Source organism: Oncorhynchus kisutch, linkage group LG1 (genome assembly GCF_002021735.2).
Source record: "Oncorhynchus kisutch isolate 150728-3 linkage group LG1, Okis_V2, whole genome shotgun sequence".
In the NCBI taxonomy this organism is placed as follows: domain Eukaryota; kingdom Metazoa; phylum Chordata; class Actinopteri; order Salmoniformes; family Salmonidae; genus Oncorhynchus; species Oncorhynchus kisutch.
Genome location: NC_034174.2, coordinates 43,554,007 through 43,570,418, shown reverse-complemented (window position 1 = coordinate 43,570,418; position 16,412 = coordinate 43,554,007). Strand labels below are relative to the sequence as shown.

The 16,412-nt window shown below is 42.7% G+C and overlaps 1 protein-coding gene across 1 annotated transcript; it reads right to left on the bottom strand.

The window, feature by feature from the left end:
* Positions 1-2,707: 2,707 nt before the first annotated feature.
* LOC109870492 (U3 small nucleolar RNA-interacting protein 2-like) lies at positions 2,708-6,071 on the bottom strand. The gene is given in 12 exon segments (XM_020461048.2): positions 2,708-2,870; positions 3,226-3,264; positions 3,266-3,291; positions 3,498-3,577; positions 4,135-4,280; positions 4,407-4,469; positions 4,621-4,755; positions 4,829-4,929; positions 5,039-5,156; positions 5,158-5,254; positions 5,416-5,542; positions 5,755-6,071. Coding segments are annotated over 12 exon segments (1,038 nt in total). The 5' UTR covers positions 5,770-6,071; the 3' UTR covers positions 2,708-2,779.
* Positions 6,072-16,412: the final 10,341 nt, after the last annotated feature.

Genomic DNA, 16,412 nt, shown 5'->3' with positions numbered 1-16,412 from the left:
ATCAACAACAAACTAGAATGTTCCAAACACACCAAGACAGTCGTGAAGAGGGCACGACAAAGCCTATTCCCCTTCAGGAAACTAAAAGGATTTGGCATGGGTCCTGAGATTCTCAAAAAGGTTCTACAGCTGCAACATCGGTTGCATCACTGCATGGTACGGACCAGTAGGTCACTGGGCAAAGCTGCTTGCCATCCAGGACCTCTACACCAGGCGATGTCAGAGGAAGGCCCTAAAAATTGTCAAAGACCCCAGCCACCCCAGTCATAGACTGTTCTCTCTACTACCGCATGGCAAGCGGTACCAGAGCGCCAAGTCTAGGACAAAAAGGCTTCTCAACAGTTTTTACCCCCAAGCCATAAGACTCCTGAACAGGTAACCAAATGGTTACCTGGACTATTTGCATTGTGTGCCCCCCCCAACCCTTCTTTTACGCTGCTGCTAGTCTCGGTTTATCTAAAATGCATAGGCAATTTAACTATACATTCATGTACATACTACCTCAATTGACCCGACCAACCAGTGCTCCTGCACATTGGCTAACCGGGCTATCTGCATTGTGTCCCACCACCCGCCAACCCCGTTCTTTACGCTACTGCTACTCTGTTAATCATATATATATGCAGTCACTTTAACCATACCTAGATGTACATACCTCAAAAAGCCTAACTAACTGGTGTCTGTATAAAGCCTTGCTACTCTTATTTTCAAATGTATTTTTACTGTTTGATTTCTTTACTTACCCACACACCTTTTTGACACTATTAGTTGAGCCTGGATGTAAGCATTTCACTGTAAGGTTGTATTCAGCGCACGTGACAAATAAACTTTGATTTGAGTCGATGGCCTGATCACCAACAAGGATGAGACCGCCTTTAGGGAGATCAGATACCTGGCAGTGTGGTGCCAGGACAAAATCTCCCTCAACGTGAGCAAGACAAAGGACATGATCCTGGACTACAGGAAAAGGAGGGCCGAACACCCCCCCATTCACTTCGAAGTGGCTGTCGTGGAGCAGGTTGAGAGCTTCAGGTTCCTTGGTGTCCACATCACCAACAAACTAACATGGTCCAAACACACCAAGACAGTCGTGAAGAGGGCACGACAACACCGTTACCCCGTCAGGAGACAAAAAGATTGGGCATGGGTCCCCAGATCCTCAAAACGTCCTACAGCCACACCATCAAGAACATCCTGCCCGGTTGTCTCACCATCTGGTATGGCAATTGCTCGGCATCCGACCATAAGCCACTACAGAGGGTAGTGAGTATGGCCCATATATCACTGGGGCCAGGCTTCCTGCCATCCAAGACCTATATACTAGGCGGTGTCAGAGGAAGGCCCCACATTTTCTTTAATCAAAGACACCAGTCATAGACTTCTCTCTGCTACAGGACAGCATCAAAGCGCCAAGACTTGCCTAGTTAATAAAAACTTTAATTTTACACAAATAAAAAGTCCAGGTCCAAAAGGCTCCTTAACAGCTTCTACCCCCAACACTGCTGAACAATTCATCAAAATGGCCACCTGGACTATTTACATTGACCCCCCACCTTTTGTTTTTAAATGCTGCTGAGCTATGCATGTCACTTTACCCACCCCCATCTACAAAATACATTGACTAACCTTTCTCCCCGCACACTGACTCAGTACCCCCGGAATATAGCCTCTATTTTATTGTGTTACTTTATTTGATACTTTTAGTAAATATTTTCTTAACCATTTCTTGAACTGCATTGTTGGTTAGGGGCTTGTAAGTAAGCAGTCTACGGTAAGGGCTACACCTGTTGTATTCGTCACATGTGACAAATATGTTTTTTTTTTACTATGGTAGAAGAGGGGGCTATCGGCTAGGCCACCAAAGCTATGGTCCGTGCACCACCTATATTCCAGAGTTCAACCTTTTCACTTAAGATTGGAAACATGCATTTTAAACCATTTCATCTGCATTTTATATTTAAAGTAAAGAGTATTTTGATTCAATAGAGAAGGAGCATGCCACTAGTTTTTCCACACATAATACATTATTGCAACAGTTGGTAGAAAATTGTTTGTCAGATGACAGAAGCGGAACGCTGTTTGGCTAGCAGCCACAAGTAAACTGGCTTACAATGAAAATGCAAGATTTATTTTTTGCAAAAAATCATGAATGTCCATCAATTTCGAATGTTTATGATAGGATGTAGCCAGCTACATTAATAAATGTTTTGCTTGTAGATCATCTTGCATTTGAACTTTCTACCAGAGAAAAACAACACCTGAGGAAATGACCCGCTGGTGATCCAATGAGAGCAAATTTCATACAAGTGGAGAAGTGCAACTGTAGCACAAAACTACTCCTTTTACATTCATGAGTTGTAACAAACCCTGACTAAAGTTGAAGCATTTTAGATCTGCAATTACAAAAATGCAGCCAGATGTGTTCTAGCATATCTTTTTTGCATGAAGAACACAGAATCCTGCATTAACTCAACCTCTGGTGACACAAAAGTTGTTAAATAATTTCATTTTCAAACAACCAAATCACAGGGGATTTTTCGATCTACAGTCCACAAGCTGTGTAGCTGAGAGAATACAGGCACCAACAGCAAGGACCCATATTAGATGCAGACAGAGCACAAGACTTCAATGAGATTTAAAATAGAATGAAAGTTGTTTTCTAACAAACCATTTACTGTAGTTAATTGATAGGCAGTAATACAAATAGTATTTCTGGAAGGAATTTAATTTACAAAATCAAATGTCATACATATTATATTCTAAGGCATACACAGATCAGCTACTCCCCATTCACCTCTTCTTGTCGTCGTTTCAGAGGAATAATGTAGAGTCCGTTCTTCGCTTCTTTCAGTCTCCACCATCGACCAAGCCTGAAAACAACCACCATTTTAACAAAAACGGTTGACAAAACAGAGCCAATGCATGATTAAAGTTATGAGTACAATTATGCGGTACATAAGATGCCATTTAATCTTGTAATAAGGAAAGTAGGTAATGCCATCACTGCCACTGAGGCAGTCTTAAGGATTTGAGGGTGAAATAACAGTGCCACCACGTGGACAACAGTCCTCATTGCAACAACTTCTATTCAGAATACTGAAAACAGGTGTGTTTAAAGAAAGGGTAGACACTGATTAAATGATCAATCAACAAGTCAGTCTATAATGCTAGTAAGTATTCTCTGGGCTATATCCCTGTATGACAGGCAAGTAAGTGGGTACCTACCTGTGCTCCTGTCCTACTCCTGCCACCAGGAACTTCCCAGAACTTTAGACTGTTGACAAAACCAATCTACATGAAAAGAAAACGAATATGCTGTATTGAGAAGATGGATGTTTTAGTGCAGAACACTCTTACTAGGCAATTCCTCATACACATATATAAATAGGCCCAATGCGTAATGTTTGAATTATAGCCACTGGTGCTACCCACATATTGTTATGCTACACAACACAAGGTGTATTAGGTATGGTGCAGTGTAGCTGGGACTTGCTTACCACAGGGATGCCGAAGAGAGGCTCCAGATGACGGAACCCCTGAACACATTTCCACAGCTGCACCTTAGAGTTGTGGGAACCTGCAGTGACGAGACTACCGTTGTTCAATTACAGAATCATCAATTGGACAAGTAAATATTGGCGGTCAATTCCGAAATTATGTCCAAGTCTGCCATGAATGCGAGCATGCTGATATTCCTACGCACACTACGTAGATTTACAGTATGCATTATAGCAAGGAGGTGGAAGTTTGGGGTTGATTGTTAAATAACTCACAGGGTGTGTGTATAGAAGAGACAGTGTAAAGTAAGGTTGGTGAATAGGACTCTCACAGCCGAGGCAACGTGTCAATAGTTCTTCCGTGCTTGGTGTATACACTGAGTATACAAAACATTAAGAACACCAGCTTCTTCCATGAGACTGACCAGGTGAACGCTATGATCCCTTACTGAAATCACTTGTTAAATCCACTTCAAATCAGTGTAGATGAAGGGGAGGTGACAGGTTAAAGGACTTACAATTGAAGTCGGAAGTTTGCATACACTTAAGTTGGAGTCACTAAAATGTGTTTTTCAACCATTCCACAAATTTCTTGTTAACAAACTATTATTTTGGCAAGACTCACAGCCGTTAGTACCTGAGGCTACGGTGTCAGAATTCTGCAGAGCTGCCACGGGCGCTACCCAGTAGGGCTGCTCCAGTCCTGAGTCGCCATGCCGACCGTGGGCTGCCTTCACCATGCTAAGAGGCTTCTTCTTGTTCACACTCCACAGGGAGACAGAGCTGGAGGGAGAGAAAGCTTTTTAGATTAATGAAAACATTGTAAGGAACCATTCCCTCACAAAGTGGTTGCAGAACTGCTAGAGGTGGAGTACGACGACACCTAGTGGAATATAAATCCACATTTACCCATCATTAGCGCCTGTTATCATGTGTTCCTCGTTAATGAGCTGGATACAGTCGATGGAGCCCCTGAGAGAGAGAATAGCGAAAATTAGTGGGAGGAGCATTACCAGTATGTTAACACACAAGGATAATAGACACTCTCCAAGACCAACAAAAACTAGTGTTGTACAGTGTTGTGAGACTGACTAACACAGAGAAGGAGACCAGGGGGACTCACTCATGGCCATGGAACACTAGCTGGGACTCCTCAGCGATCTTCCACACCCTCACAGTGCGGTCCCTCCCCCCTGCAGTCACACAGCGCTCCCTACTCCCACTGTCCAGCCCTGTGATCGCATCCTGGTGACCAAACCTAGGGAGACACATGGTCAATAAAACACACAAACCACATGCCAAAACATAGACATTACTATTCAGCTACTTACAGTGTTTCCACATAGGCGTTTTCGTCCACGTTCCACACCTTGATGGAGCGGTCATGAGAAGCACTGTACAAGTCATGGGTGCCCCTCCTGAAGGATAGGCCCTGTGGAGAAGATGACACCATTTGTGAAGGTAAATATTAAAGGATGAGAAAGCAAGAATAAAAGCAGATGGAGAAAAAAATAATATGGGAAGGTGTGAAAGGATTTTACCGATACTGGGCCTCTATGTCCTGTAAACTTGTACAGGTGTTTACATGTTGATGCCTCCCAGATCACGATCAACTTATTCATGTCTCCAGTAGCCAGGTATTTGCCATCCGATGATAGACATACATAGGACATGGGCCGTATGTCCCACATGGCGATCCTCTGTTCCTTTCCTCCCACCAGCTATCGTATGAAGTCTCTTACCACTCTCAACATCCCCTGCAGTTAGAGAAGACAACGGGAGAATGCATGAGTAAGTTCACTTTGACTGTGTTGCATTCTAGGGCACATGCAACTGATTTTGAACATCCTATTTCAGTACAACAAACATATTTCAGATTATTTTGGCGAAGAGAGTAAAATATATTCTCCAGACTCACATTTGATGATGGAGCAGTCTTTGGAAGCGGAAAATACGTATTGGTCATCGGGAGAAATTACCAGACAGGTGACTGGCAGCTTGTGGCCCCTCAACAGACGAATCTCTGACACATCTGGTGGCAGGAGCTGGAGACCATGACAACATAGGGACACATGAAGAGGACTGACAACTTACGCTACGGACCATAGAACACTCATAGCACAACATGTTCCAATATCCATAATAGTATACCACTTAGAATGCAATATATACATAGTTTCATTCTAAGTAGTAAAAGAGTGAATGATGGGCATGCACAGGGCGCTTTTACGGGAGACACCAAAACAAAGGTACTCACATCTTTTGCAACCATCCGTTGGAACGATTAAACGAAAGCTACGTGTTAGATAGCATTGTAATACGTAGGTCGCAAACTAAGTGCTAGGCTACGTGTGGCTAGTTACCGTTAGCTCCGTACCTTTCGTTTTGAACCTGCTGAATTCTCGTTCTTTTTGAAAACCTTTGGCGGTCCTTTTTTCTTTATAAAGAAAGACGACATGATAAGAATATATAGATTGACTAACTATGACGCACTGTTACAATCTTTACACTAGTTGGCACACATTTCGTCCACGGAAATCAACATTGAACCCACATGGGCTCTCGCTTTTCTAATTCAACCAACAATGGATACCACAAAAAAGTTTTAAAATAGAGGATTTAATTGGATAATATTGAGGCACCGGTTTGTCCCGCCGCCAAGTACAGACCTCTCATTGGACAATCGTAGGAACTAAAGTCCAGATTGGATTGGCTGAGAATGCAGGTAAAGTCATCATGGAAGTGTGCGGAGTAGGGCTGCTCATTCCGGCTCTTTTCAGTGAGCCGGCACGTTCGGCTCAGCTCATAAAAAAGAACCGGCTCTTTTGGCTTTGATTGGTGTTAAAACAATTCTAATTAAATTATTAAATGAAATCATACTCTACCTTAACCACAATGTATTTAAAAATGCATTGGTTTGTTATGAAAAATGGTATTAAACATTTGCATTTAAAGTAAAACTTTTTAATGTATATAAACATACATCTAACCATTAAAAACGAATACAATCAGAACAGCATAATGGAATATTGCACCATATCAAAGAAAAATAAATAACAATTTGCAAAACTGCAGCATCCCACTGTTACGGTTTTCTAAGTGTGGTGAAGGAGAGTCGGACCAAACTGCAGCGTGTCGATTGCGATCCATGTTTATTTAAACAAACGTAAACACGACTAAACACGACTAAACACGAACACTACCAAAACAATAAAACAAAAACAATAAACGAAACGAAAACCGGAAACAGCCTATACTTGTGTCAACTAATATCAAACAAGGACATCAAGACACTCAGGACAAATAGAACAATTACCCACGACAAACTCAAAGAATATGGCTGCCTAAATATGGTTCCCAATCAGAGACAACGATAAGCACCTGCCTCTAATTGAGAACCACTCCAGACAGCCATAGACCTTGCTAGATAACCCCACTAGCCACAATCCCAAATACATCAAATACATCAAACACACCAAAACCCCAAGACAAAACACACCACAATACAAAAACTCCATGCCACACCCTGGCCTGACCCAATACATGAAGAAAAACACAAAATACTTAGACCAGAGCGTGACACCCACAAATTGAAATAATTGTAAAAAAAGAAGGATGCTATTACACATGTGATTTAAAGACTAACTTTGTTAATGTATATAAACAAAGTGCATATAAATGTAACAATTCAAAACTAATACAATCTGGACAACATAATAATAGAATATTGCACCATATCAAAGAAAAATAAATAACAATGTACAAAACTGCAGCATCTCACTTAAAACATTAAACTGGTCTTTTCTCTCTCCTCTTTATTGCCATGTTATAACCAGCAGCACATAGCAATGATGACCATATTTTCCTTTAATGAGAGATTTGCATTCAGAAATGCAAGCTGCCTCACTTTCGAGGGGCTGATGCGGTTTCTTCTCTCGTACAGTTGTGGAATAAGTGATTTTGAAAGGGTTTTCCTGCTTGGAATTGTGTACATTGGATTTAGACTATTGCAATAATGTATAAAACCTCTGTCCTCCACGATCGAAAATGGCTGGAAATCGGTGGCAATCATTTTAGCCAATGCAATATCAATTTGGCCTTGTTTTGCTACAGACATAGACGTTTGGCATAAACTGGTCCATAGCAGTATGCGTTGCAGTGGGTCGCGGAGTAGGCCTACTTGACTTGAGTGGATACGTCTCCACGTGTGGAGGTGCTGGCTCCACCACTATCACTAGCAGGCCTACATGACTGAGTGTATACATCTCCACGTGTGGAGGTGCTGGCTCCACCACTATCACTATAGTGGAGGTACTGTCCGCTACAGCTAGCTTCACAGTTGGGTGCACAGTTCGCATATGCCGGTGTAGGTTGTGCGTAGAACCGGCATTATATGAGATTTTGTTTGGCAAATTCTACACTGTGCTCTAACATTGTCTACATTATTAAAATGCATCCACATTCATTTTCTAGCTGTTGTTTTCACAGCTGTCCTTCCTCTCCTCGGCTGCTAAGCGTGTGACTGTGAATGAGTTGGCTAGGGCCTCCGTCAAGCACCTTGGTTCAATGGTTGACATTGCGTGTCTGATTGACAGGAACAACAGGTGAGGCTGTTAGTCTGAGTAGACAGTCAGAACGAATGTGTGCGCTTGAGCATTTAGGCCTATATTATTTTATTTATTTGTTCGTTCTTTGAATTAGTTAATTCTATTCATTAAAATCTTTTAATTATTAACATCTTAATGTTTTAAATATTCTTCTGATATGCGACCCGGCTCCCAACGTTCACCTACAGGACCGGCTCTGACTCTTCACGAACGACCCATCACTAGTGCAGGGGCAAAATTCCCCCCTTCCCAAAAAGTTGTGATCCTGACACATTTTTCCTTGCAGAATGCAGTTAAACCATGTAAATAATTAACATGATTAAATCATGTTTTTAAAGGAAGGTTACATGTTAAGCACAAACCTATAATAATTGGAATTATCTCGTTTAAAAAAAAAAAGAAGCACATTTTCTCACTGCCATCAAACACACACTGAAATTCTTATTGCGACCAAATACACACTTCCTCTAGCTACTAGCTAGTACCAGCTAGTACTTTTCTATGTACTTACAAATGTTTGTATCGATTGTCACTGTCTTAACAACAACATTTGATATACGGGTGGGTGGGTAACTTTAGCAGCAATCTGGTGTGTTAAAATCTGTAATGTGTTGCTTGAGGTAGGCACATTTGTCCAATTATTAGGAAATACCCAAAACTGCTAACGCAGAGTTCACATCCTGATAACGACCCACGATATGGAGTCCACAAAGATTAGTCATTATGGCTGCTGAGAATGCAGTATCATCAATGTAGCAATAACCAATTTTAATTTAATCCCAATGTAAAACTAATGGATTTAAAAGTTGATGGAAGAAAGTAATGTACAACTTCAAAATGTATATTTTATTTCTTCAACTAAACAATTTAATTATAGTGCTTCAGACCTGATGAAAATATGTTTTGTGTATTTAGTCAAATGTACTTACTTTCTGTGCCTGTGTTATATATTTCATCAGGGAGTTTTCCCACCTGGAAACATGGCACCCAAGCCGGCAGCAACAACAACAACAACACATTCCATCAGTGTCAACACAGGCTCTTCTGTCAAAATGATGAAGATTGGATCATTCTCTGGATGATTTTGGTGAGGTAATAGAGGAGAAGTACTGAATACCGGAATGGACATTCGGCCATAGAGATGAGAAAGGTTATATTATTGATGGTCAATTACAAACAGTTACTGCAGATGACCACCCTGTTAAAATCTTGGCTAGTCCATTTTTTTTTCAGATGTCATTTAATTTGCTTCACGGAATCCCTACCCCTTTTCCACCCTGCAGTATCAGTAAGGATTATTGCCCATGTGCAATACCAGTACGAGTTGAACTGTACTGTATTTTACACCATGGTGTTATACTTTGTTTCTCTCTCAGGGAGAAACAAAGGACATGGAATAACATGGAATAAACAAAAACAAGCCAATAACACAATAAACAAGTCAATGACACAGTAGAAAAAAAAGAAAGTCTATATACAGTGTGTGCAAAAGGCATAAGGAGGTGGGCAATAAATAGGCCATATTAGCGAAGAATTACCATTTAGCAGATTAACACTGGAGTGATAAATGAGCAGATGATTGTGTGCAAGTAGAGATACTGGTGTGCAAAAGAGCAGAAAAGTAAATAAAAGCAGTATAGGGATGAGGTAGGTAGATTGGGTGGGCTATTTACAGATGGACTATGTCCTGCTGCAGCGATCTTGCAAAGATGCACTTAAAAAGGTTAATCAATTAGGGGGATTGCTGATTAGCTATTTCCTATCTTTATAACATGGCTTGGCTAAATACTCAATTCTGATTGGTCAAATGGGTGTTGTTGATTATTTTCTGATACTTTGTCAGAGATGAAGAACGTGCCAATGTACTCAGTTATTGTAACGGTTCTCCTCTTTGTCTGATGATGAGGAATAAGAATCACCGGACCAACACGCAGCGTGGTAAGTGTTCATAGTAAATTTAATTAAATAAACTGAACACTGAATGACAAAAACAACATCAACAACAACAACAACAAAGAGCGTGAACAACACGAAACAGTCCTGTAAGGTGAAAAAACAGGAAACAACTACCCACAAACACAGGTGGGAACAGTCTACCTAAGTATGGTTCTCAATCAGAGACAGCGATTGACAGCTGCCTCTGATTGGGAACCATACCAGGCCAAACACATAGAAATACAACACACAGAACAAAACATAGAATGAAAAACATAGAAAGCCCACACCAACTCACGCCCTGACCCAACCAAAATAGAGACATAAAAAAGGAACTAAGGTCAGGACGTGACAGTTATCTTGTCCGTACTCACACATTTTTTAGACCTGAGGTTTAGACCTTTGGTCTAAAATGGATAGCTGCTAGCTTTTCTCATAGACAAACCTGGCACAATTATTCACTATGCCAAGTACAACCAGCTGATCTGTAACCTCAGTAATCTTAAATGGTAGACCCAGGCATGAAAGTAGATTTTATTTCTTACTGGTACGGGCATCATAAAATTACATATAGAATCCCTATTCATTTAGTATGATCTCGGTGGGCCTAGTAAAGATTTGTCATTTAACTTTTAGCATGTATTACCTTTTAATATGTCATAAACACAACCAGTCATAATGTTTTCATCTGATTGTCAAACAATCACTTCAAAAGGTGCTCCTGTTGGCTTCACGGGCACGTTTGTCCAATCACAACATAATTCCAGCATAAAAACAGTGCACTGTGCGCTCGCAATTTCATGGATAGAAAGAGACATGTGTTACAAAAAAATGAAATGTGTAATGACATTCGCCGATTGTCATTAGGCACACAACACTTGTAGCCTAAATTTATGCATCAACTGCCGTTCACAAGCGTCTCGGTCTTGGCCACTTATCTCCGCCTTAGTGTTCTTGTCGAACCACAAAGCAATTTGGAGGGTATACCGCCAGTTTTCAAGTCAATTCACTCAGCTGGCATGCGGTAATGTTGAGTAATGGTGTAATTGCCAATAGTTTTCTTGCCTATTTGTTTTAATTATTGTGATAGGCTCACGTTTTACCGGTACGGGATACCTCCAAAATCTATTTTGCTGGGACGCCGTACCGGGCCATACCGCCTTACTTTCACCCCTGGGTTGATCCACCATCCAATCACATTTGTTAAGAAGGTCAACGAGGCCACCAACCTTCAAGGTTTACTTTGTTACCCTTGGTCTAACAAGTGGAGTGTGCCAATATTGCATAATGCTTCCTTGACTAGGCTACTGACAAAAATTCAAAAGGCAGCTTGAAAACTTGATTGCTGACTAGCAAAACATGTTGGGTCTATGTCAACAATGGACTAATGAAACAAATACCAAAAGATCGTTTTTGGGTGGAATTTTCCTTTAAGGATGCTTTCGTGAAAAAGTGTTTGATCACATCCAACTATGTTGATAATTTTAATTGGCTGATATGGAATTTGTTACCGGATATAATCAAGGTGCTCAGCTGGTCGTACTTAGCATAGGGCCTATTTGGTCAGGTTTGCCTATGCGAAAAGCTAGCCATTTAATACCAAAGTTCTGAACCTCGGGTCTAAGCAAAAGTTTGCTAGTATTACTCTCTTCTCTAATACTTTGACAGAGATGAACTACTTCATGACCCAAATGAGAAAAACAGCCTATGATCTGAGGACTGTTCTGACAGCAGGGGAACAATGTGAACAAAGTTGTCATCCCACAGAGCTGTGAGGGACAGAGCATCTCTTATGCCAACTTGCCAGTTCATGTGTCACAGATGGTGTCACATGAGGTAGAGGTGAGGTCACAACATCAGGCGATTCCACATTGTAGTTGCTGCTACAAGCACACTAAACGTATCCTCTCAGGCAAAGTATGTATATAGTTTGCCTGAGAACTTATGACTCCAACCGCAATGAGACAACCTGATTAAATAATCGTTGAATAACATAGACAGCAATATGAAAGATATAAGGTATAGTACTTAGAAGGGCTCTCATGATGTCAGGGGGGAGTTGAGGTTTCTGGGTCTACACTTTAGCAATGTTACACCTCCTGCCCTACAGACTGTGTGTGCCCAGAGTCTCCTTATCAAACAGAACACTTAGCATGGCTGAGATGTAATTTCTGAAGTCCATGATCTCTGAGATCCCCTTGTACAGTTTCCTCTGCCCTCTAAGACCCAGGCGGAAGAAGTAGTTAGCATCCTGATAAAGTTCAAGACAAAACAAAGTGTTTTGAGTACATTGCATTGCATTTATGACCAGCAATGATTGGATATTGTGTATCTCCTTTCATCATAAGTACCCCTATCCTGGTTATACCAGACTGCGCTTACCATTGTTCCCAAAACAATGGTTTGTGTTACGCCTGCTCCCGCTGCCCTACATTACGCACACCTGTCACCATCATTACTCGCAGCTGCGCAATATTGGACTCACCTGGACTCCAATACTTTGTTGATTACCCCTTCTTTATCTGTCTGCTCCTCACATTATTCCCGGTGTCAGAATTTATGTCGTTATTTTTCCCCTGTTGAGATGCTGTTTCTGTCGTTTTTCATGTCCGTTGTTCATTAAATGTTCTCCCTGTACCTACTTCTCATCTCCAGCGTCTATCCTCACGGAATGCTGACACCAAAATTGGAAGCATCTGGGAGGCCTTGTTTTTTGTTGGTGATGTCGGGTCCGGGTGCCGTCGTCGATGGAACCGGGGCTGCCTCAGCTAGCTCATCGTGCTTCCACACCCCAGTTGGTTCTAGAGATTTATCTTGCCCCGGTGGGCTTGGCAGGTGCCCACCCTACGTCATTCTTCAGCCGGCCATCAGGCTCCCACGCCTCAGCCGGTTCATCATGCTCCCACGTCTCAGCGGGATCGTCTGGCTTACACGCCTCAATCGGTTCATCAGGCTCCCACGCCTCAGCCGGTTCGCCAGGCTCCCACGCCTCTGCTGGTTCGTCGGGCTTCTATGCTCCAGCCGGCTTGTCCAGTGCCCCTGCCTCGGCTGGCCCGTCAGGCTCACCCAGGTGGGATGTCGGGTGGGGATACTGTCACGTCTGCCCCCGCTCCCCCTCTCTGGCGCTCGAGGGCGCCAGGCTGCCCTTCATTACACACATCTGTCACCATCATTACGCACCGCTGCGCAATATTGGCCTCACCTGGGCTCCATTACTTTGTTGATTTCCCCCTCTTTATCTGTCTGCTCCTCGCGTTATTCCCTGTGTGAGCATTGATGTAGTTTTTTTGCCCCTGTCCAGATGCTGTTCCTGTTCTGTTTCATGTCCGTTGTTCATTAAATGCTCTCCCTGTACCTGCTTCTCCAACTTCGATCCTCACAGGTTTGAGCCAGTCACGTGTGTTTGTTTACAAAGGGGCACAAAGGAGCAAAATGGTAGCTTCGTGAGGTGAGTAATTTCTGCAGCACAACTTAAATAAGGCGATCAAGTTACACTTGTATGAAATTCACTGCTAATGCTTGCCAGCTACATATCTTACAACTATTAAGTTAACTATCTAAGATGTGCCAAATCAATTCTCTCCAGCTGGGTTTTGCTAACTTGCTAATGTTAGCTAAGTGGCTAACGTTAGCTTGCAAGATCAAGCTTCCTGGTAACAGCAGCAGAGATCATCCCCTCCTAGATTAAGATACTATTTGTTTTGTGCATGCCACAAACTGCGTTTTGAGATACTTGCATAACTTAATGAGCATTTACCTAGGATTCGGTACAAGAAACTATTTAGTACTTGTTGGCATTTTGTTAGCGTTCTTGTAAATTATGTTTTATGTTTTTTCAGTTTGAAAAAAAATTGGTGCCCCTTTGTGTACATTATGTGTAATACTTAATATCCCGGAATGGCACAGGCACAATATGAAGGTTTCAAATCTGGATACCGCCCAACCCTAATATGTGTACACTACTGTAACCATAGCACATTGCTGTCACCTTATTACCACTGTGTAAGATGCTCTTAATTATCTTCTTTCATATAATCCATTACCGTTAGTTCACTCCTCTGTAAATGTGTGTGGTATGTGCCTGTCTTGGGTGTGAAATTAAGTGTGGATTTGATCCCTGTCTCCTGCTGGTCGTTATCAGTCCTCTTACTGGGACTCTGGGGCAGTTGTACCTATACTAAACCGGCTCCTCTTTCGGAGACCACATATTAAAGCCTATTTTCATTTCAAATTATAAAATATATTGATAATACATGTTAAAATTATTTTCCACAGCAAGTGAGGATAACATTTGGTGAGGATTACAGTGCGATCGGAGCTGCCGTCAGAACAAAGTTGAATAATGGAGACAAACTGTTGAAGAACAGACTTGGGATCCGTTAAAACATAACCATATACCAGGTTAGAATCACACAATTGTTGACATTGCAAGTACTGTAAATGCAGTGTTTTGTTCCTCCAACAGATGTCAGTATGTAGCAGTTTAGTTGTGGGATGTCACTTTTGATCAGAAGGATTTTGACTATCAAATCAAATCAAACTTTATTTGTAACATGCACCGAATACAACAGGTGTATGTCACACCCTGATTTGTTTCACCTGTATTTGTTCTTGTCTCCACCCCCCTCCAGGTGTCGCCCATCTTCCCAATTATCCCCAGTGTATATATACCTGTGGTCTCTGTTTGTCTGTTGCCAGTTCATTTTGTTTGTCAAGCCTACCAGCGTTTTTCCCCTTGCTCCTGTCTGTTTCTAGTTCCTGTTTTCTAGTTTTCCCGGTTTTGACCATTTCTGCCTGCTCTGACCCTGAGCCTGCCGGTCGTTCTGTACCTTGTCATATCACACTGGACTATTGACCTCTGCCTGCCCTGACCCTGAGACTGCCTGCCATTCTGTACCTTTTGGACTCTGATCTGGATTACTGACCTCTGCCTGCCCTTGAACTGTCGTTTTGCCTGCCCTCTGTTCTAGTAATAAACTTTTGTTACTTCGACACTGTCTGCACCTGGGACTTCTCCTGAGCCTTGACAGTACGAACTGGCCATGACTGACCTAGCAGACTTGCACCAGCTCCACAATGCCACCTCCTCCCAAGGAGCCACCATTGGAAAGCCCGAGGAGATGCTTCGTGGTCTGATGGAAGGGTTCCAGACCTTGGCAGAACGCCATGACCGAGCGTTGAACACATTGCTGGAGCAATTCCGCTGGTTGTCTGTTAGGCAGCCTACCACGACGGTAACCTCCCAGCCCCTCAGTAACCTGGCTGTTAGCAGCAACCTTTCCCCGGCCACCCCGGTTCCCCGGGAACCCCGCTTACCTCCCCCAGAACGATTCGATGGCGAGTCGTGCACCTTTCGGGCGTTTCTCACTTAGTGTTCCCTCATCTCCACCCGCTCATCACCTTGACCATTCGGATCGATGGGCGACTACGGGAACGAAGGAAGGACAGGAAAAGAGATTGCACTCGCCAGTCCAAGGTTCCACCTCATCTTCCTGTGGGCTCGGAAGTTGCCAGGACCTCCGTGAAGTGTTCAGTAAGGCCCAGACCACTTCGCTTCCGCCGCACCGACCCTATGACTGCGGGATTGACCTTCTGCCAGGCACCACTCAGTCCTGGGGACGACTGTACTCTCTGTCTGGTCCGGAGACCAAGGCTATGGAGACCTACATTGAGGACTCCTTAGCTGCAGGGTTCATCCGTCCCTCTGCCTCCCCCGCCGGTGCAGGGTTCTTCTTTGTGGAGAAGGACAAAACCCTGCACCCGTGCATCGACTAAGAAAGTATTTACTAAAATAGCAGGGTCAAATAATAATAATCACAGTGGTTGTCGAGGGTGCAACAGGTCAGCACCTCAGGAGTAAATGTTATTTGGCTTTTCATAGCTTATCATTCAGAGTATCTCTACCGCTCCTGCTGTCTCTAGAGAGTTTAAAACAGCAGGTCTGGGACAGGTAGCACATCCGGTGAACAGGTCAGGGTTCCATAGCCGCAGGCAGAACAGTTGAAACTGGAGCAGCAACACGGCCAGGTGGACTGGGGACAACAAGGGGTCATCAGGCCAGGTAGTCCTGAGGCATGGTCCTAGGAATGATTTAAGAGTACTGTAGATTATATATATTATAGATTTGATTTGATTTGTGATATATTCACTCACATAGTAGCCTTAAAAACACATTGTGCCTGTTAAATAAATGTCTTTCCAATTCCCACTCATCTCACAATATTCAGTTTGGTCTTCACTGATGCTATTAAATTACTTTTTGCAACTGTTTTCCAAATAAAATAAAACATGTTGAACCCCTAACTGTGTGTGTGTGTGTGTGTGTACTCTTAGCACCCAGGGGAGTCCTGGAGGGACAGGAGGAGGACAGAGA